This window comes from Aspergillus bombycis, assembly GCF_001792695.1.
Source record: "Aspergillus bombycis strain NRRL26010 chromosome Unknown contig00186, whole genome shotgun sequence".
Classification (NCBI taxonomy): Eukaryota; Fungi; Ascomycota; class Eurotiomycetes; order Eurotiales; family Aspergillaceae; genus Aspergillus; species Aspergillus bombycis.
This window is the reverse complement of record NW_019170188.1, coordinates 1,222-22,745: the sequence shown is the minus strand read 5'-3', so window position 1 is coordinate 22,745 and position 21,524 is coordinate 1,222. Positions and strand designations below refer to the sequence as shown.

The 21,524-nt window shown below is 47.9% G+C and overlaps 8 protein-coding genes across 8 annotated transcripts; 4 read left to right on the top strand and 4 right to left on the bottom strand.

Annotated features, from left to right (window-relative positions):
* Positions 1–36: 36 nt before the first annotated feature.
* Positions 37–956, bottom strand: ABOM_011520 (aldo/keto reductase family protein; the record flags this gene model as incomplete). The annotated part of the gene is made up of 2 exons (XM_022538648.1): positions 37–372; positions 441–956. The coding sequence occupies 2 exons, from the start codon at positions 954–956 to the stop codon at positions 37–39; spliced, it is 852 nt and encodes a 283-aa protein (XP_022383383.1).
* Positions 957–2,373: 1,417 nt separating this feature from the next.
* On the bottom strand, positions 2,374–3,851 carry ABOM_011519 (putative amino acid transporter; the record flags this gene model as incomplete). Its single annotated transcript, XM_022538647.1, has 2 exons — positions 2,374–2,433; positions 2,493–3,851. 2 exons carry the CDS (start codon positions 3,849–3,851, stop codon positions 2,374–2,376), a joined length of 1,419 nt encoding a protein of 472 aa, XP_022383372.1.
* A 2,732-nt stretch (positions 3,852–6,583) lies between these two features.
* On the top strand, positions 6,584–8,856 carry ABOM_011518 (alpha-actinin, sarcomeric (f-actin cross linking protein); the record flags this gene model as incomplete). Its single annotated transcript, XM_022538646.1, has 4 exons — positions 6,584–6,639; positions 6,783–6,849; positions 6,983–8,590; positions 8,650–8,856. 4 exons carry the CDS (start codon positions 6,584–6,586, stop codon positions 8,854–8,856), a joined length of 1,938 nt encoding a protein of 645 aa, XP_022383373.1.
* A 586-nt stretch (positions 8,857–9,442) lies between these two features.
* On the top strand, positions 9,443–11,019 carry ABOM_011517 (putative RNA binding protein; the record flags this gene model as incomplete). The annotated part of the gene is made up of 5 exons (XM_022538645.1): positions 9,443–9,481; positions 9,574–9,636; positions 10,108–10,168; positions 10,218–10,288; positions 10,348–11,019. The coding sequence occupies 5 exons, from the start codon at positions 9,443–9,445 to the stop codon at positions 11,017–11,019; spliced, it is 906 nt and encodes a 301-aa protein (XP_022383370.1).
* Positions 11,020–11,424: 405 nt separating this feature from the next.
* On the bottom strand, positions 11,425–12,743 carry ABOM_011516 (WD40 repeat domain-containing protein; the record flags this gene model as incomplete). The annotated part of the gene is made up of 6 exons (XM_022538644.1): positions 11,425–11,561; positions 11,626–12,251; positions 12,315–12,410; positions 12,473–12,512; positions 12,565–12,678; positions 12,734–12,743. 6 exons carry the CDS (start codon positions 12,741–12,743, stop codon positions 11,425–11,427), a joined length of 1,023 nt encoding a protein of 340 aa, XP_022383374.1.
* A 3,790-nt stretch (positions 12,744–16,533) lies between these two features.
* Positions 16,534–19,056, top strand: ABOM_011515 (WD repeat PLAP family protein; the record flags this gene model as incomplete). The annotated part of the gene is made up of 3 exons (XM_022538643.1): positions 16,534–16,581; positions 16,673–17,126; positions 17,186–19,056. 3 exons carry the CDS (start codon positions 16,534–16,536, stop codon positions 19,054–19,056), a joined length of 2,373 nt encoding a protein of 790 aa, XP_022383371.1.
* A 204-nt stretch (positions 19,057–19,260) lies between these two features.
* On the bottom strand, positions 19,261–20,286 carry ABOM_011514 (NADHX epimerase; the record flags this gene model as incomplete). The annotated part of the gene is made up of 4 exons (XM_022538642.1): positions 19,261–19,692; positions 19,754–19,848; positions 20,030–20,138; positions 20,197–20,286. The coding sequence occupies 4 exons, from the start codon at positions 20,284–20,286 to the stop codon at positions 19,261–19,263; spliced, it is 726 nt and encodes a 241-aa protein (XP_022383375.1).
* A 331-nt stretch (positions 20,287–20,617) lies between these two features.
* ABOM_011513 (mitochondrial 37S ribosomal protein bS16m) lies at positions 20,618–21,133 on the top strand (the record flags this gene model as incomplete). Its single annotated transcript, XM_022538641.1, has 3 exons — positions 20,618–20,693; positions 20,767–21,020; positions 21,095–21,133. The coding sequence occupies 3 exons, from the start codon at positions 20,618–20,620 to the stop codon at positions 21,131–21,133; spliced, it is 369 nt and encodes a 122-aa protein (XP_022383376.1).
* Positions 21,134–21,524: the final 391 nt, after the last annotated feature.

The window sequence follows — 21,524 nt, the reverse complement described above, 5'->3', positions numbered from 1 at the left end:
GGTGCATCTTTATTCATCATACATCATAGCGTGTATCTATTCGTTTTCAACGGCCTCCACAATAGCCCCAGCACTTCCCTGGTCCAGGGCATTCAACACAGCCATATCCTCCTCGCTTATTTCAAAGCCAAATACATTGGCGTTGGCCACGATCCGATCAGGGTTATCGGACTTGGGCAGCGGTACCCATCCCTTCTGCAGAGCGTAGCGTACCAAGACCTGCTGGGTTGTCTTTCCATATTTCTTCGCCAGGTCGACAAGCGTAGGATCGCTCGCTTTATAGTTACGCACAATCGGAGAGTAAGCCTCAACAACGATGCCATGCTTCTTACAATACGCATCGACAACCCGCTGTTGACACCAAGGATGGAGCTAGTAGGCGGATAGTCAGTATAATCCACACTCGTCTATTAAATCACAGCCAGGGCAGACAAGCTCACCTCAATCTGGTTTACATGCGGCGGCCAAACCTTCGCATACGACTTCATCTCCTCAATGTGCTTCACACCCCAGTTGCTAACACCAATACTCTTTGTCTTCCCTTCCTCCAAGAGTCTTTCCAGGGCCTGCCACATCTCCTTCCGACCCAACGCGCCCGAGTTGGCGCTATGAATCAGAAACAAATCCACATAACCATCCGGACCCCCAATCTTCTCCACGCTGGCCAGCAGCTTACTATAGGTCGCATCAGGCGAGCCACCGGGGACAAGGATCTTAGTAGTCACGAATATTTCGTTGCGCGGGATACCCGAGGCGCGAATCGCATCGCCGACCTCCTTCTCATTCGCGTAGAACTGAGCCGTATCAACATGGCGATAACCTGCCTCCAAAGCCTTCGAAGTCGACAGCACACACTGAGTCGGGGGCGAGCGATAAACACCGAACCCAAGGCGGGGAATTCGAACCGCCGAGTTGGGGAGGGGTACCAAATCCGTGATGGTCAGTTTTGCAGCCATGATAAAATCACGCAAGGGTCACTTCTACCCGCAAACAAAACCCCAAAATCAAAAATCAAAAATAAAAAGAGGCGTCTAAGCTCAAGACAATTCCCGTAAAAGCCGACCGACTCAAACAACAAATGTAACCAGGAAGTTCGAGACCCGAAGCCGCGAGCAGAAGGGATTCGGCTGTGGTAGGTTGGCGCGGGCGACAATTGCCCCGCCCCGAACATGATATCATACCGAAAGGGAAATCCCCGGTCTAAACCCCTTCCGGTGGAAATAGCTACTATTACTTCATCGGGTAAACCCACCATGAACAAACTCCATCCGAACTGACTCAACTCTCCTCTCGGTTACATTCGCTCTGATGATTGCGATCGTTACACCCCTCCCGCAGTGCCGAACTCCTCCGCGGTGACCTTTTTGACGTTTCTTGACTCTTACATCGGAGGCCTTGTTAGTAGATTAGAAGCGCCCTTGCTTGAATACGGGAACGTGCCACGCGGGATCGAATCTCTGCCGTACCACGTGCGCCCTCTCTGTACGAAGTCAATGAAATGTAAGGGATTTTGGTTGCCATCCCTTGCGACGAGACTTGGGGGCCAGATTTAGATGATGCGAACAGTTGGGTTTGTCGGGCGGAATAGACTTTTTCTTTTTCTTCTTGAGCGAAATCTTATGATGCAGGTATCATTGTCGCTGGGGAGCTATGAGACTTTTTAATTCGGATACGAATATGCGGTACGTACTTGCAGCCTGCAGGTGGCTTTTAATCCCTCATTATGCATGATAGTGCTCCGATTGGGATCAAGAAAAATACAAGCAAAAGCAATGAACATACTTTCGGAATTGCCGTCCTTGGCTTAGCATAGCTGTACAAGTGTTTACAGGGATTGTACCGATTCGTGAGCATATACTTTCCAGCAAGGTACGATACGCGAGAGTTTTCTTTCGAAATAAATTTACACTTTTTATGTTACTTTGCAAAAGAGACGAACAGGGTTAAATGAGAGGATTCCTCTAAATATATGTTCTATCGTTCATAAATATACATAGACACATTGATGCTAAAAAACGCGACATGACTATAAACAAAAGACGGGTATCTGTACAGGGGTGATCCGTTCACCGGCAGGGATGGCTTCGGCTAACCCATGGCGGCTGTGTTGGGGGAGTACCCGACCTATGGCTTGTATTTCAAGGCCATAAAGAGGGGGTGCAGGCGGCATTTGAACCTATTACGTAAAATTAATCACACCTTTGCAATCCCCCTCATCTTCATCTCATGATGATTCTGCTGCTGACAGGCAGAGAAATGAAGGATCCACAACGCCTTTTGATAACACCAAGCTACTGGTTTATCATTGGATTAGCCACTTTGCCCGCCTGCTGTGAGACGGTAAGGGGTAACAGCTAGCTAAAAGTCAAAAGTTTAGGCTGGGGGACTGCATGAGAAGACGCCTCTAACGCTGCCCTCGCGGTAGTTGATGATCTAGTAAGATAGTATGAGCATTTGAGTTTGGATGGAAGAGAGGATAAGCCAAAACTTACAATATCATCAATACTGGAGTAGGTGCCACCGACAAGCGTGACAAGACCGATGAGCAACACGATCACATTGATAGTACCCAGAACTAGGTTCTTGGGCTCATTCCATTTGCCCTCGCGGATGAGAATGAACCACATCAAGGCGGGGAAGTAGAAAGTGAAACCGGAGACGAACAAAGCCGAGCAGATCGACAGCAGATCGTTGAAGAAGGGGATAACTTCGGCAATAACAAAAGCGACAAGGGTAGCCACAGTGATAACCGCCAACCAGGTAATCCATCCCATCTTGGTGTTGATGTATCGGATAGGAGAGTTCTTGAAAATGCGGCCATGAACCAAACGGCCCAGCACGACGGTGTTGATAGAACCACTGATGAAAATAACGGGAAGGGCGATACCGAAGGCCACTTTGCTCAACATATTACCAGCGGAAAGCAGGGCGGGGCTACCCACATCAACACCAACAAAGGCATAGATCAGCGAACCAGTCAAGGTGTAGATAACAATCTCGGTAATGCCCAAAGCCCAGATAGACTTGACGTAGTCCTTAGGGGTGTGCATTTCATCCATGAATGAGAACTGGCAGAGAGCGAAACTGTAGGCGAAGATAATATTGGAGATTGCAATGAAACCGTCGGTGAAGGTGAGGCCTTCCTGTGGCCAGGCAGACCAATTGACATTGGAGAGTCCAATCTCCCTAGTACTCTTGACACCGGTGCCGATGATGGTGATACCAATTGCGACAATAATAGAGACGAAGTCGATGTAACCCAGGATAGCCATTTCGGTGAAACTCGGCGGCACTGCGAGGAGTAGCAGAATCACAGCAGACACGACTCCCCAAACAACGGCGCAGACATCACTGCTGGTGATGTTCGCAAACGCAATCGTACCAGTCAAACAATGCGAGCCGGTAAGGAAGAGAAGTTCCAGGATGAGCATAATGTTGATCAGTTCTTTGCCGAAGCGACCAAACATAAGCTGGCCAGCGTCGGGGTAGTGAGCGACATGTGGGAACTTCAACTTCACTTGACCGATAATGTGGCTAGTATAGACAGCGACGAGACCCAAACCAACGGTACAGATGACACCAGCCACCATACCAAGCTTCGCGAAACTAGAAGGAATGGACAAACTTCCGAGGGCAACGGCCTCCACAATAAGCACAACGGTGAGACGCTTCCAACCGAGACGGCTGAACTTATGGATACCATCCTCGATTATATCCCTTTCCCTCTCATCCATTTCACCAACCAAGTCCCCATCATAGTGAGGGGGAACACCAAGCTTCTCGGCCCCAGCCTCCATGGCTTTGTTATTGGCCTTGTCGAGGTCAGAAATATCTTCTGAGGAGTAGCCCATTGTGAAAGTTTGGGGGGGGGGGGGTTGGAGGGGATGCTGAGAAAGTGAGAACGAGGAAGGGACGAGAAGGGAAGAAGGTGTAGGCTGTTTCCCTGTCGGACCACTTTCCTGAGAGTCTGGGAAGGGAGCAGAATTTGAGGAAAGTCCGGCCACGGTAGTTATATAATCGATGTACCAGACTTGGACCGATTTGGAAGCCAGCAGAAAGGACTCGGAAGGGCACCGTATACTTTGCCACTAAGCCTGTGCTCGCCGGTTGCCCAAGAGGGCTTGCATGAAACTGCTGTGGTGTGATTGGGTTTGGAATTTCGAAAGAATCATGATAGTGTGTTTTTTTCCGTTACTAATAAGATTTGGTGGCGTTACGTTTATCTTGAATGGTCGAACCATATGGAGAACAAGCTCACTCCAACTGCTGGTCTGACCAACCAGATCTCAGGTCAGCCCGTCCACGAATCCGGATCTGATCTAGTGTGAAACTCTCGGGATTCAGTCAATTAGCCTCAGCCACCGAATGATAACGGTAGAGGGAAAAAAAAAATACTACAGAGAGGCTAATTGTGACATGATTGCAACTGGTAAGAGTAAAACGTGGGGATGTTGGGGACGAAAGTGGGCATCCGCTCACGTTCCTCCCCAATAAACATCTTGATACTGCGTATCTTCGGTGGGCTATCAGTTTTTAAAGTCGACGACAACGTGGCAAAGCAAAGCAAGTACGGTAACATTCCTCCGTCCTCTGTCTCTTGTCACGCAATACTTATTCCAATCAACACCCCGAGTCAAGAGGTCATTGATTATATCTCACCGCTTGGTACGCCGTACCTCTCAATACGATTATGGTTTGCCTGAAACCTTTTACCTAAATCACTACCACCATCATTTTGTGGGGATCAATTTTCCACCATTGAACATACTCCCGAATTTCAACTAATTTTAGGCTTCTTTCGTCGATTCATGCATGCGCTCCTCCGAGCGGGCCATGTTGGAGAACATTGGAGAACCGACAGGGATGTTCGGTGGGTAGACGCGGCGACAGAATAAGATGCAGTCCGGTGGTGATGTGACCTTGACTTCTACCGAGTATGCCATGTGCAGCAATTCTATGACAAACTGCCAAGTGCTGTATAGCTCCCTAAACTATATCGCTACCAATATATTTGTTCGCCCAGTCTCACCAAGACTTCTTGGAAGTTCTAGGCGCTTCAAATTTTTCACTCTTATGCATTTGTCAGAGGGCTTGGTAAGCCCTACTAGGTTGCCTGATGAATGCCTGAGCCCTGCCAAGTTTTCAAGGTTCCAAAAGCGGCACTCCGCATTGGTCGTAGCAACGTGGGTCCTCACGGCTTCGGGGCCCAGTAGCTTTCCTGAATCTTCCGAAGGATCGGCACCATTGCCCGCTTCTTTCATCAATTCAAATTCTATCTCTTGAGGGGATTTAATATACTTGCAGATCCGGACAAGTGCTCCGTACATAGTGAGCGGTACTATAATTTCAAGCTTACTGTGTTATCTGGAAGTGTCCTAACCTTCTTTGTGTAGGAAATTTTTCTTTTTTTCTTTTTTAAAGAGTCATATGTGTCCGGTATTATGATGGAATGTTTCACCGTAGAATATCCGTTATCAGTTACTCAATACGATCCTTATTGATAGAGAATCTCTCTTTATCTTCATGGTTGATCTGTACACCCCCTTTGTTACCGGGAAACTCTTATCGCCTTTTTACAGTCAAGCGGTGAATGTCTTTGAAGGGATCTACTCCTTAAAAGGGGTATCATGAAGATCTAAATAGTATAAGACCGGAGCGGGTTAACTTCGGGTCGAGAAAGGTTGAAGCGTACCGAAATGGGCATATAAACGAAAGCGTGCTGAAGAGGAGAAGACTCCGCAAAAAGAAGTTTAAGGATGTCCCAGTCTAAAGAAAGGATCTTCGCTTACTCCGTCTAAAACCGAGAACCTGACGCATTTCCATTTCTGTGATGGGTGTTTGTTAAAACCTCTAGGTTGAAGTATTGAAAAATTAAAAGATCTTCTTTTTCGCTCTCCCTCTCCCTTGCATTCTCTTCTTCGCCTTGATTCTCGTCAATAAAAGAACAGACTAATCTATGATTGCCATACTCTGATCTTAAATTCTACAAAGTCTAAAGTCGAGTTCCTTGCGAAACCTGGGGAAATGCAAGACCTGGTTCTTCTGTTTGGTGAGGCTGATATTCACGGTCCAATCTGGTGTTCATAGTGGTTTCTCTCCCAATATAATGATCCTTTCTTAATTATTGTCTTTTTTTGTCTTCAAAATTTCTCCGACCTCTTTCCCCATGCTGTGACCTGCATATAAGCTAAAATTTCGCATCGCTGGAATCTGTGGAGAGAGTTTCCCCCAAGGATTGACATGAAGAATGGGCTTGGTTGCTGTGGGGGCGGCAAAGGTTTGTTGACATGGCCAACTCAGGGATAGCGGTGCTGCCAGGTTCGAAGTACGAACTCCTAATCTTAGCTCACTAATTATTACCCTCTCCGCTCACTGTGCTTCCAGCCACTAAAACAGGCTTAACACTTGCATCGTTTACCGCTTTGTTTCCTTTCTAATTAGTTCCGTCTGAAGATCCTACCATTTCCATTCAAGGATTACCCCTCTATCAAACTGTATCCCTCGTCTGGGTTACTATTCGGCGCTATCTCCAGCCTCCCTTCGGACCAGCCCTGAATGTCCTACATCATTACAGCTATTCACCATGTTGACGGTTGAAAAGTCATGGGTCAATGTTCAGCAGAAAACCTTTACAAAATGGTCAGTTTCCACTAGCCGCCCACTGTTGCTTCCCCTTGATCGGAGTCGACCCCGTGCGTCTATCGGATCCCTTGATCTCATCCTGCCTTAACCTTTCTCATCCATTTTTGGGTCCCATTCAGCTGACACTGGTGATCTTCCAGGCTCAATGATAAGTTGAAGGTCCGAAGACTCTTCATTGAAGATCTAGTATCTGACCTCTCCAACGGCGTGAGTGAGCCCCGCTACCCGACACCTCGATAAGCCTTACCCTTGCCTCTACCAAGTCTTCGGAAAGACAAAATAATCAAAAAGGAGAGGGGATGAGAGACATGATGCGCAGATACTTACAAAGCTAACCTAGATCATCCTCATTCACCTTCTCGAAATCCTCGGCGGCGAGCCCCTCGGTAAATATGCCTCGAATCCCAGATTGCGCGTGCAAAAATTTGAAAATGTCAACAAGAGTCTGGACACTATCAAGGGGAGGGGAATTCAGATGACAAACATCGGTGCAGAGGACGTCGTTGATGGCAATAGGAAGATCATCTTAGGGCTAATATGGACTCTCATTCTGAGATTCACCATCAGCGATATCAATGAGGAAGGTATGACCGCAAAGGAGGGTCTACTGCTGTGGTGTCAAAGGAAAACCGCCTGCTACGAGGAAGTTGAGGTCCGGGACTTTTCCACTAGCTGGAACGATGGTCTGGCGTTTTGTGCCCTTCTGGATATACATCGCCCTGACTTAATCGACTTCGACGCGCTTGATAAAAAGGACCACCGTGGGAACATGAAATTGGCATTTGAAATTGCTGCTAATGAAATCGGCATTCCCGACCTGCTTGATGTGGACGATGTCTGCGATGTCCCAAGACCTGATGAGCGGTCTTTGATGACTTACATCGCATATTGGTTTCATGCCTTCTCCCAACTGGAGCGAGTCGAGAATGCCGGTAGGCGAGTCGAAAAGTTCATCAACAACATGCATGGCGCTTGGGAAATGCAGAACTCATATGAAAGAAGAATGAAGGAACTTCTGCGCCTCATCAGGGTCCAACGCGAAGAATGGAAGAACGCTTCTTTCGAAGGAACGTACAAGGATGCCAAGGACCAGGCCTATCAATTTTCCTTGTACAAGCGAAAACAGAAACGACAATGGGTAGCTGAAAAATCCGACCTCGCTGCCCTTTTGGGTAACATCAAAACCAAGCTCAGCACCTACCGTCTCCGCCCCTATGACCCCCCCGCAGAGCTAAGTCTTGAAGTTTGCGATCAAGAATGGGAATGTCTAACGCGCGATGAGCATGAACGTAGTCAACTCATTAACGAGACGATTCGAGATATCAAGAACGCCCTACGTCGTTCCTTCGCGGACAAAGCGAATGACTTCGCACTAACTCTGAAGACTCTATCTCTTGCAATATCAGGTCTTGATGGCGATGTAGAAGACCAATTAGCCCATGTTAAGAGACTCAATGACAACCTTCCTCCCCTTGATGCGTTTTTAGATACTATTGCGGAGATAGACGAGCAGTGTGTGGAAGCGAACATTGAAGAGAACGACTACACAACATATACACTAGATGAACTCTCCTACGAGTTGAGCCTAGTCAAGTCGAGCATCTCCAAGAAGTTAGCCTTCCTTGACAATCAGCTTGTGGCTCGGAACATGACGAATTTGACCCCGATCCAGTTGGAAGAGTTTGAATCAGTATTTAGACATTTCGATCGCGACTCCTCAAACACCCTTCATGAGCTTGAGTTCTCTGCTGCCCTTGCCAGTCTTGGACTAGTATATGATGAGGATGAGATGCACGAGGTGTACGTTGAGACGTGTGGCCCAGCTAGATTAGCACAGAACGCCGGAGTTAGCTTCGAACAGTTTATCCGTTTCATGGTCAGTGTGACTGAGGATCAAAACACAGCCGAACAAGTGTTGCAGAGTTTCCGTGAAGTCGCAGATGGCAAGGTATGTTCCAATCAGGAGGCTACATCGCCTTGTTTCGTGCAATCACTGACTTTGAATAGCCATATGTCACAGAACTTGATCTTCGACACTCACTTATCCCCGATGAAGTGATTGACCATCTTGTTCAGACCATGCCTAGACATGAAGTGTTTGACCGGGGTGAAGACCAAAATGAACCCAAGTACGACTACTACAGCTTCATGGAGAAGATGATGGAGAGTGGCAACTGTGGACAGAGTAATGCCGCTTCCAATGGCGGGGCTTAATGACGTTTCGTATCGCACCATTGGCGTTTTGTCTTTTCTTTCACATCCTCTAATATTTTGCTATTGGAAGCTGCTACTGGTGTTCTCTGGAGCTATAGGGAGGGATATGTCTTGATCGGCGACGACATGGAATATGCATACCGGACTATGACGAGACTTTTGTTGGTGTTCTTGCATCGCATCCTGGATTTACTTTGTCTCTACTCCCTCTATGATGCCTTTTGGCCACTGCTCACGTGTACACCACATTGATGGGGGTGGAAGTAGTTGTGGAAATAAACACAGTATCAATAACCACAACTGTAATGCTAAGGAGATGCCTTTCATCATGAACTTATTCCTGAATCCCGATTTTAAGAAATCGTGACATGTACAGTATGTGTCACGTGACAATTCGTTCCGCCCGAGCTGTCTGGACCGTGTCTCCGGCCTAGTGTTTCTCTTTCTCCGGCTCACCTTAACCTCAACCTCAACACTCTCTCCCTTTATCTACTGTGTACGTTTGTACTTTGACTTTTAGATATTTCTCCTGCTTGACAGCAACTTATCTCGTTTCTTTACTGTAGCGATACCTTCCATGTCCACCATGGACCGCAGCTTGGATGAGATCATTGCGGAGCGCCCTGTAAGTGTGCTGATTCGCGCCAATTCCAATTTGTCCATATTATATTGTCGCCACTCATCCGATAACTAGCTCACTGACATGTAAAATATCAGCAGAAACAAAATCGGGGTGGCCGCCGCCCTCCTCAAGGTCGTCGCCGTGATGGCGTAAGAAAGGTATTTCTTCAACTCCGCTATTGCATTCGTCGCATATATTTCTTCTTTTGGTTTCATGCTGATCGGCCTGTCCTTCAATATAGGTCCTCCCTCCCAACTCTCTTTCGAACCCTCTACGCGCATCTTGAAAAGCACAATTCGCTGGCCTCGTAGTTGTCTTGGAATAGGCATTCGGCCGCGAAGTCCGCAGACGATGGATCAGTTGCCATGATACTTGAAATGATTTCGAGCTGACATTGTCCTTTTTTGCGACCACAACAGTCTTATAAAGAAGAACGCCCTGATTTAGATCTGTAAAACGCCCCTTTCCTTAGTCTGCAATTGTGTTAAGTTTGCTAACAAACTCGGATTCGATATTATAGGGATTGGGTACACGACAAATATGAAGACGACAGAGATTGTGCGTTTTGAACCTTACCCGGGCACTTGCCGCGGAACCTCTAGTTTTCCATTCTTACACAATCTGTTCAGCACGCCCATCTCGTGCCCCTCGACGACCACGCGGTGACCGCTATTCCCCGCCGCCGGACCAGTATGTCTAGTTCGTTTGAATGTTCCGCGTGGCGTGGGCTAACCCTTAGATAGCGCCCCTACTGGAGCTAAGCTTCGTGTTGAGAACCTTCATTACGATATTACAGAAAGTGATCTTGAGGTAAGCATGTTGGTCTGACTAGTTTGCCTTCTCGATCGTCTAATGGATCTCCTTCACAGGATCTGTTTACTCGAATTGGCCCAATCAGCAACCTCTCTCTCGTCTATGACCGAGCAGGACGCTCTGAGGGTGTCGCCTTCGTTACCTATGCACGTACCAGCGATGCGAGAACGGCCATAAGCGAGTTTGACGGCGCGAATGCTAAAGGACAACCTATTCGTGTGACCCTTGTTTCCACAGTCGGTGGACGACGAGACCGGAATCCCTTTGACAATGTCGAAAGGCCTAAAGGTAGCTTGTTTGACCGTGTGGAGCGGCCACGCGATCGTGACTCTCGCAGTCTTAGCCCCGGAAGTGGACATGAAAGTGCTGACGATGGTGCACGCCGCCGTCGTGGCCGCCGGGGAGGTGGCGGACGCTACCGACGTAGCGATGTCTCCAAGCCAGCTCCGGATCATATAGATCGGTATGTGCCAGGACAGCGATCGCCGGCGCGTCGTCCCGCCAACGGACGACGCCAGGGCCAGGGCCAGGGCGAGAGCCGTCGTGCCCCTGCTGCTCGACCCAAGAAGACGCAAGAAGAGCTGGACCAAGAGATGGACGATTACTGGGGCACTGCAAACACTGGTGCTGGCACTGCTGACAAGGAGACCGTTCCGGCTGAGCCGCAGCAAATTGCGCCTGCAACTACGGCTGCTGCTGGCGACGACGATATTGACATGATTGAGTAAACCCCACCGGTCACTAGCGCTTGTAACTGGTTAATACCTGGGTTTCGAAAGTTTCGCGTCAGATTGGGAAGGATAATAATTTGTCGTTATTGCTACGTTAACACACAAAAGGCACGACTATGCTAGATCATAATAGTTCGTAGCCATTTACTATCCACTCGGCTCATGCAAATATATAGAATCAACCAAATTGGTCTCTAATCTGTTCTTTTCATTAAAGATACTACCGGCGAAATGCTATCCCAAGCCAACAAAAGCTTGTCCCTAAGTACAAACTAGGCATAGCATCATAGCTAAGCACCAAATTCGATATTTTCAGATAACCTCCGAGATACATACCTCCGTATCTGCAGAATAGGGACGGTGAAAGATTTAAAAATACATTTCACAGATATGGTGTTACTTTCACCGCCATAAACCGTATGGCTCTCTGCATGCCTTCCACAATTTTATCGTGCCATCCTCGCTTCCTGTGCCGTAGAGTTTACCGTCGGGTGAGAAACTGACAGACCAGATTGGGCCGTGGTGTCCTTTTTGGACTTCTGTTGGAGTATTAGTTCGGCTCATGGAGTACTATGAATGAAAATGAGTGGAGAGAGAACATACCCAGCTCTTCATCCGTCCGGAGATCATAAACTCGTGCCCAAGTGTCGTCTGCACTTCCGGTCACCAGACGGCCAGTTTCATTGTTGACGGCGGCGCTAGCGACCTCGTACCTGAAGTCGGTCTTCTTGAGCAGACGGCCAGGGCTCGAGCCATCAAATAGATAGACAGATTTGCCTGCAGCGACAGTAAGGATGCCGGGGTCATTGGGGCGGACGGCCAGGGTGTTCAATTCGCAGCTACCGATGGTACCCTCAACGGTGTACTCAATGACAGGGTGACGAGAGCGCAAATCCCACCATCTGATCTTCCGATCTTCCGCAGCTGTCGTGAGGATATTATAATCCTGGTTCCAGACGATGGACTTAATGGTTCCACCATGGACGCCCGGGCCGATCTCATAGCTGGTTACTCCGGTACCATTTTCCCCCGTTGATGCGGGGAAGGTCGGCGAGGATGAGTTGCTACCACTGTTGCTGCGGGATAGGTCGAAGATGCGGAGCTTCTTTTCAAAGCCGCCTGTGGCAAGAACCTGGGGAGATGGCTGCATGGGAAATGCAACTGCCCGGACGATGTGGGAATGCTGCAGCGTGTGGAGACATTCGCCTGTATGCGTGTCCCAGACCTTTCTGTAGACATGCATTAGTGGTTTGCTACAGCTGCCGGGGAAAAAATGAGCTTCCCAAACTTACGCGGAGAAATCGGCCGCAGCTGTTGCAGCTATGGTGGCGTCTGTTGAGAGTCTGGCTTGCCAGACTGCGCCTTTGTGGCCGAGGAAGGTTCCAATCCTGTGTCGTGGTTAGTGGTCTTTTGTCATGAATGGGAATGGATAGTACTGAGGGATACGTACCAATCACCGGTGATACCGTCCCGGAGCATTGGGTTGTTGTCTGCAAAGGTTTAGTTTGGAGCATTCCGCTTGACCAATGATCAGGGACATACCCTTGCAAGCGGATATAAGATAATACTGGTCATCTTCTACTGTGGAAGAAAAGTCGATATGCGGCACGGGACGAGAGTGTCCGTGGCAGGTCAAGGGGACCACTTTTGTGAGGTCTGTGAAATATGAGTAACCATCGATGGTGGAGGTTTCAAACAGTTATGACAATACCTGACGCCATTGCAGCTTTCAGCTGGGGTTGTAAAATGACAATTTCTCGGTATTAGAGTGATTTCATTCAATTCAATTCAATTCTGTGCGGCCGTTATGTAATGATCTGATGTTCAAACACGGAGACGAAGAGACCCGTCCAAGAACAGAAAGAAAGGTGGAAATGAGAAGATCTTGAAAACGACGTGGAAAGGAGTTTATGTAGAAGTACAGAAGAAAATTCGTCAGTCTCGTCAAGTCATCAACTCAAGTACGGCGGGGTTGTAGTAACAACGATTGAGAAATCCTGGACGGAGGAAATAAAGTAACGAGAGGGAAAGAGAAGGAGAAACCAGTCAACAGATCTGTCCACCGCAGCAAACCCACTACAGAACAAGTAATCCGCAACCCTTCGAGAGAATAAAGAAAAGGGGAGACCCCGACCCTAAAGGAAGAGAGCTTGAAGTCGCGAGGTGAGCTTCTTTTTGATATTCGTTCAACCCACCGGCATTTGTTTCAATTGTCCGACACACCGCACTAAGGCCGATCAGGACTAGTGTGCGCGCACGTGAGGCTTGTAGCTGGACCCACTTATTTTGCCCAACTTTAATCGTGTACTATTCAATTTCTTTCATACTCCGGAGTACTGTGTATCCTTGCGCTCAGGATACTGGATGGACAACAGCCAGGCAGGCCAGTCTCCCTCATTCCTAGCCACCGACAACGCTGCATATCACCTCCGATTAAACCTGCAGACAACAACTCAAGGGAACATAGACTCACCGCCAATTCCTTAGATAACCGATTATACCATTTTAATGCAGGCCACTATAACTGACCCTGTCCAAAATGGTATATTATAGGGAAACTATCGCTGTACATGACCACATTGTGTAAATTCTACTTTCGTCGCTCATTGGAGTGGTAAAACCTAGCTACCTACCTGGCAAGCTCTAGTGAATACATGTAGTTTTGAATCGACTGCACAGTCCACATAGGCGAGATAAAGAGTTTGGATAGCCATATTGAGGTGTCAATGGCCTCAGCGACTAGCTTAAGACGAACCCATGTCTCATTGCATGTATTGCTCTTAGATAATGACCGCAGATTGCTGTATTACTAGTACTAGTATATAGCAGCACCCGTCCATCCTTGTTGCTTCCAGCTCTTCACATCATTGGTTCACTCTTTATCCCTGCTATCCCCACTTGGTTGTTTCTGTTGACCATGTATACGTACCTTGCTAGCAATCACTGTGTAGATTTCTTTATTGGAACAGGTATTTGAGCAGCATGAGCAGATAATTACCAGATCCTTGACTATTGGCAGCCCGCCAGTCATTGCCTGCGGGAAAGGTCGAATAATCAAGGTACCGGGCTAGCATATATACGAGTAGAATAGAAGAATAACCTCCCCGAATGCAATGACACAGAGAATCTTGGAATAGAATAGCATCTATCCATAGAATAGTCTTTTTCTTTGAATAGCCATCAATGTCTGGCCAGAGCCAACACATAGCCCGCTTAGATCGAAGTTGAAGGATCAGGCTGCTTTCAGAATTTTTTAGTCGTTTTGGAAGCCTTGTCAAGTGATCTAAAGAATCCCAGTCATTCCATGCGATGTCAAGCCGCAATTGGTATAGCATGAGCAGTACTACTGCAATGCAAGATAGTTCTGTTTCTTGTCAATACAAACAACGCGATACTAGAATCGCACACAAAATTCACCACAAGACTTGAATTTGATGTCAACAGTTTGTTATCCCAACTGCGCAATTGCGAGTCTATGTACCACGCCATGGATCATGATCGTCAACCGATAAGACCCCTGTCTCACGCAAAAAGATACATTTCTCCACCTGGGTCCGACATCCACTAAGCTTCGCTGGAGCGCCTCTTATGCCTTCGCTCCTTGGTCTGGCAATTTAAGCAATGGAGCCACGATTTATATTGTCAGTAGGAAGGTGAGCGCTGTTCCTCTGCCTTCTGACATTCCTATCATCGTTCGTCTTGTCGACTGGGTAAGGTTATTCTCGGCATATTTATTTGACTTTTCAGCACACATTTCGTTTGCGGGAATCTATATACATGATCAGTAATTCTGAAATATAATAACACCCGATTTCCTTACTTTCAAAGTTGGTGCAGCCAAGGCAGAAGTAGCTAAGAGCAAGCCAGCAAGAACACTACTAGTACTAGTAGTAGGCTGCACTGTTGATTGTTCCATCATGATTGGTTGCCGCTATACATTGATGTAAATGGCCAATACAGGCACAGATATGCAATCGCCTCGTAGATGCAGAGAATTGTGATTCCTACAAGCCAAGGATGTCTTTTTAACAAAGACTTTGATGTTATCTGGAGTATATATTCATTCATCCTTAGACAGACGCCATCGGTTCCAGACAAACGATTTCGAACCTTCAAATAGGGGTTGTCTAAATCCGAAGAATAAGATATGATCTCAGTTTTCTGTAGACAATCTCGTTTCATCACCACTCTCACCTTAAACCAAGGCCGAACCACATGTGTGTACCCTATCAAGTAGACTACATGTACTATCGTATTTGTAGACAATAAGCGACAGGTTTGTGCCCCAATGAAGCACTCGCCGCGCGTGATCCTAGAGCTATTTACAGATAGTCTCTTAAACTTGCATAGGATCTACTTACTATTTGATCTACATATATATTATGCTAAAATGCTCCAGTAGGGCCGTTATATGTATCTCATTTAGAAAAACAAAAGGAGTTGTGGTTCATTCGCCAGAATCCCATAGTCAATTGAGCATTGCATACCCTGAGAGTGCTAATACTAACTTAGTACTGGTATCTGAAGCCCTTTTGCATGGCAACTTCCTGTACCGGCCATTTCCCTCAATCAAGCCCAGACTTGCCATGACTTTCGTTGTAATATCCCAGGATCTGCACGTCTGTGGTCCCATTCTATATATCCAACAAGCTTCTTGTCCGGCTAGAAGACTAGTTTAGTGGCTGGTGAATAGCACAGCAGCTTCTCTACAATGAAAGACTACTTGAAAACTTCATCACCCCCTGGAGAAGAAGTTTGCAATTCATTATTCTCAAAGTCGGCTTTCCGATAATGATCGAAGGTTACAGGGACCCGAGAGGCCCAGAGCCAATATCAAATCTATTACCTTGAGGGTTCGGATGAACGACAACCGACCTGTGCGAACATAGTTATGGTAATATGGCAAAAGAGATTGCACGGCTGAATAAACAAATATAACCACCGCAAACTTGTTTTCGATCGTTTATTAGGATATGGCAAGCCCTCATCAAGCCAAAATATATATCTCGCGTCCCTTGGGCTTACCTGCCGACACAGGGTTCGTCCCATGGAGATTGGTCAAAGCCCACGGTCTGGTGTAGTTAAATCCATGTAAGGAACGGTCACTCATTCTGAGCATAGCAGAATTCATGGTCGATTATACCTAAATGTCCTTCATTTACTGTCCGGCTGCCCCAGCTTCCAATTGCCAATTGGAGACCTTGGTGGCTAAAGGCAGCCATCCGCTGGTGCCTGACCCACCGGTCTAGGCTTTGCAGTTCTAGCAGCTTCTACTCCACCGCCCACGTGACTGGGACTCCGCGGATCCTATTGTCATGTCCCTTAGTAAGTACTAACTAGTATGAGTGACTAGTTCCCTGGTACGTTGTAACCAAGAGACCAACACAGCAACTCTCACTCAGGTCAATCTCTCCGTCTCGTTATAGGACCTGGCCAGTTTTCCGACAATATAATTTTTGCCCAGGTTCTCTCACTGGCCTCCTCCTAGCCCTCTGGGGGTGAACTTTATGTATGCCTGACTTCAAGATCTCCGCTTCTTTGGAGGGCCACGGCGATGATGTAAGAAGGTCCCCGGCTGTTGATGTCCACAACAAGTGGTATCTCAATTATTGTTTTTTTGACAACTGACCATCGCTAACGATCATCGCAGGTTCGTGCTGTGGCCTTTCCTAATCCGAATGCCGTGTTTTCGGCTTCTCGCGATGCGACTGTCCGACTCTGGAAGCTTGTATCTACCCCGCCCCCAACATACGACTACACCATCACATCCTCCGGCTCCGGTTTTATCAACGCCATAGCCTATTACCCACCAACCCCTCAATTTCCTGAGGGCCTAGTATTTTCCGGAGGCCAGGACACTATTATCGAGGCAAGACAGCCGGGTAAGGCGTCGGATGACAATGCAGATGCTATGCTTCTAGGACATGCCCACAATATCTGCGCTCTGGATGTGTCACCCGAGGGTGGCTGGGTTGTCAGTGGAAGCTGGGACTCTACGGCTAAGCTATGGAAACTTGGGAAATGGGAGTGCGATGTCACCTTTGAGGGCCATCAGGGGAGTGTCTGGGCAGTGCTGGCGTATGATAAGGATACAGTTATTACCGGTATGTGTCATACTACGGGCTAGGTATACTGTATGACTCCCACGCTAATACTCTTACAGGTTGTGCAGATAAAGCTATTAGGATCTTTAATTCTTCCGGAGTTCTTCTGAAGACCATCCAAGATTCTCGTGATGTTGTCAGGGCCCTTTGTAAGGTTCCTGCGTCGAATCCCACTGGTGCACAATTCGCTTCAGCCGGCAATGATGGTGTAATCCGATTGTACACCATACAGGGTCAGGTAGTCGCAGAACTTAATGGCCACGAAAGTTTTATTTACTCCTTAGATTCGTTACCGTCGGGCGAGTTGGTGAGTTCCGGGGAAGATCGCACAGTGAGAGTCTGGAGCGGCACGCAGTGCGTGCAAACCATCACTCACCCGGCGATCTCAGTGTGGGGGGTTTCTACTTGCAAAGAAAACGGTGATATTGTCACAGGTGCCAGTGACCGTGTGACCCGGATTTTCACCCGGAGCGAAGAACGGGTAGCAAGCGCTGAGGTAGTGGAGCAGTTCGAGAAATCTGTTAAAGAGTCCTCGATACCCGAACAACAAGTTGGGAACATCAATAAGGAGAAATTACCGGGACCCGAGTTTCTTCAGCAGAAATCTGGCACGAAAGATGGCCAGGTACAAATGATTCGACAAAATGACGGCAGCGTAACCGCCCATACATGGTCGGTAGCGTCGCAGGAATGGGTGGCCGTGGGCACGGTGGTTGATTCTGCTGCCAGCAGTGGAAGGAAGACGGATTATCTAGGCCAGGATTATGATTATGTCTTCGACGTTGACGTTGAAGATGGGAAACCGCCACTCAAGCTCCCGTACAATGTCTCTCAAAACCCGTACGAAGCTGCAACGAAGTTCATTCAGGACAATGAACTGTCCATGAACTATCTCGACCAAGTGGCACAATTTATTGTCCAAAATACACAGGGTGCGACTATTGGACAGCCTACCCAGGGATCGACTCCTGTTGGCGCTGACCCTTGGGGCCAGGAGAATCGTTACCGTCCTGGGGATGCCTCCGCTCAACCTCCTGCTCAACCCCCCTCTGTTCCTGAATCCCGCCCCAAAGTTCTTCCCCAGAAGACATACCTTTCTATCAAGTCTGCCAACTTGAAGGTGATTGCGAAGAAGCTACAAGAAATCAATGAGCAGCTTGTGTCGTCTGGGTCGAAGGAGTTATCCCTAAGCCCCCCGGAAGTAGACACAGTTGTCTCACTGTGCAATCACCTAGAGACCCCAGAGAGTCTCAAGCAATTCCCTACTTTAGAGACCGGACTTGGATTACTGTTTAAGGTTGCAACGGGCTGGCCTGTGCCAAATAGACTACCAGGTCTGGATCTCCTTCGTTTATCTGCGGCTGCAACACCCGTGACTGCCACCGCAAACTACAACGGCCAAGACCTCATAAATGGCATCCTATCAAGCGGCACATTTGATACTTCTCCAAATGTCAACAATGCAATGCTTTCAGTACGAATGCTGGCCAACCTCTTTGAGACCGATCCTGGCCGACAGCTGGTTATGAGTAGGTTCGATCAGATCATACCCGCTGTAAAATCGGCACTGAGTAGCAGCGGTGCAACACCAAACCGCAATCTTACTATTGCAGTTGCAACTCTGTACATCAATATCGCTGTTTACCTCACCTCTGAAGGTAGAGAATCTGCCCCAGAGTCTTCTGAACGAGGCCTGGCGCTCCTCGCCGAACTGGTGCAGATGATCGTCGGTGAGAAGGACTCGGAAGCGGTATATCGGAGCCTTGTCGCCTTGGGCACACTGATCAAGGGGCTCAGTGAAGAAGTCAAGAGTGCTGCTACAGATGTATACGACATTGGCCTAGTCATGGGGAACGTGATGACCTCGGGTCCCGGGAAGGAGCCCAGGGTCAAGGGCGTCATCGGTGAGATCAGGGAGTCGTTGCAATAAGGCAAGGCGTAGACGGCCTTTGTCGAGCACATGATGCATTTGAGGATTAGACAATCATCTTTAATGATAGCCATGCATTTTACAGTATTAGACTCAACAAACTTAGGCAATCCACACACGCTGTACATATAAACTAACCTCAAAGGATCACACCAGCCTTCTTCTAGACAGTAAAACAATCAATATAATCGCAATGGCTATTCTTCAAAGCCTTCCTTCGGCATCAACCCTAACCTCCACGATTTGATCAATGTCTGGGTAATTGGGAAGGTCCAGCCCGTACTTCTCCGCGATACTCTTCGTCAAAAACCGACCACCGAGGAAATGCCTCCCCTGGTAATACTTCACACAGGGTTTTGGCGCTGTTAAACTAATCAGATACTCTGGCATAAACTTAGACCCAGGGCCTTCCTTCGGTGGGCCGCCCTCTATATCCCAAGAGCTGGGCGCATCGACGCTCAGTACAGGCACCGAAGCCGCCTCGATCTGAGAAATGATGGTTGGGAAAGGGTCACGCAGGGGACCACCGAAAGAAAAACCGAAGATTGCATCAACTAAGAGATCAGCAGATTTGATTGCTATTGGAAAATCGGTAATGAATGGCACGGAGAGGTTGTCGAGTTGGGTTTTGAGGCGCTATCAATGAGTTTAGCTTTGGATGCAACCAAGTAGAATCCACCCTGGTTGGCGAACGTACCTGGTAAAGTTCGTTCTTGCCCTCTTTCGGATAATAAACGGATGGCTTGTAACCGTATTGAGCGAGGTGGCGAGCAGCGACTAGACCGTCTCCTCCTGTGATTGTCATTAACCTGTGTCCCATCGCGGTGGCCTTGATGTTGACTTGCCGTTGTTGCCGGGGCCGCAGACAACTAGGATGTTCTTCCCCGCGCTTGGAGGATGTACACGGTAGACTAAAGAGGGTGTTGTTAGTGGGATCCGTAGCTTGTTTGGTTTCTTTCAATTTGCATCTCACCTGCTTGCGAAACAGACAATCCAGCAAGCTCCATCAGTTGGTCCAAAGACCATCCTCCGATTTCCATCAGATCTTTGTCTAGGGATGCGGCATCTTTAGAAGAAATAGCCTATGCGGATATCTTAGTTTGATATACGATTGGAATCGTGTAGTAAAAGGAAGCCTACCTTCAACGACATCCTGGCGGTTCTACTATAGTATCGGATCGAAGCGGGGAACGGATATCGTTTGAGCCCTGTCAATGCAGAACGAAACATATATTACTTGTTTGGAGGGACAGGACGGAAAGTTGCAGAGCTCAATGTCCCTCAGTCATCTAATATTCTGAATAATGATCTATCTCAAGTACACGATGGAGCTCAACTAAATAAATAACCCCAAAGAAGCTTGTGGTGGGATTTGATTACATCATACCTTATCATCCGATACACCGCCTGGCGCTAATCCGCATTCCGTAATCCCGGATCAACAAATCCTCCGGCAATCTGCGAAACTGCCGCGGAAGTCTTGCTGTCCTGCTTCAGACCCAGCGTATAGACCCTCTGTTGGACACTCATTGCTGCCGGTCAATTCCATTCAGCCTTCAAAATGGTCGTCCGCATTCGTCTGGCCCGATTCGGGAACAAGCATCAGCATTTTACAACATTATTGTTGCGCAGGCACGGTACGTTTGTCTACGTTTTTATTTTTCTTTCCCTTTTTCTTCCCGAGTCTAGACTTTCACACTATGAGAACAGGCCAATATGTCCAACGAAAAGAGGCGGCTTTGAAGCTAATATTATGTGAGCACTACAGGAGCGCTCGTAACTCGAAACCCTTGGAGGTCATTGGCACCTACAACCCCGTCCCGCAACGCCCTACAAACCTCTCCGACGAGGAAGCCCGCAGCGCAAGGCCATACAAGGAAGTATCACTTGACCGGTCCCGAGCCAAGTACTGGATCGGTGTTGGAGCGCAGCCCAGTGATGGTGTGTGGCGGTTACTGAGCCTGGTATGTGAACGACGAGTCTAGAAATCGAAGTCAGACGGCGTGATAGAAGGTGAACTGACAGTAATGGGCTACAGGCTGGCATCGGCGATGGCAGAACAAAGACACAGAACTAAAACTTGTTTCGTTCATACCCAGATTTCTTGTATTGATTGATGCATCGTTATCCCGATCCTTGCGTCGGTGATTGAAGAGGACGGCCTATTTGACTTGATAAACTCTTGAGTGCCATTTTTTGGCATTTTCCATGGCGTTATTGCGTGAACCTTTTCTGGAATATATTGGTTCGATGACCGGACCTTGTACCTGTACATTATGTGAGCTGGTTGTGTTTAATTGTGACATGAGAGAATCGCATCTGTCGATTACGGATTGATAACAATAAATTATGGAGTCCGTATGCAGGCTAAGTCTGGGGCTCCTTGTTCAATTTCGCAGATTGCCGGCAAAACCTATGGGTTGAAGTATGCCTTGGACCTATCGGGGGTCGCACCGGCATTGTAAGAT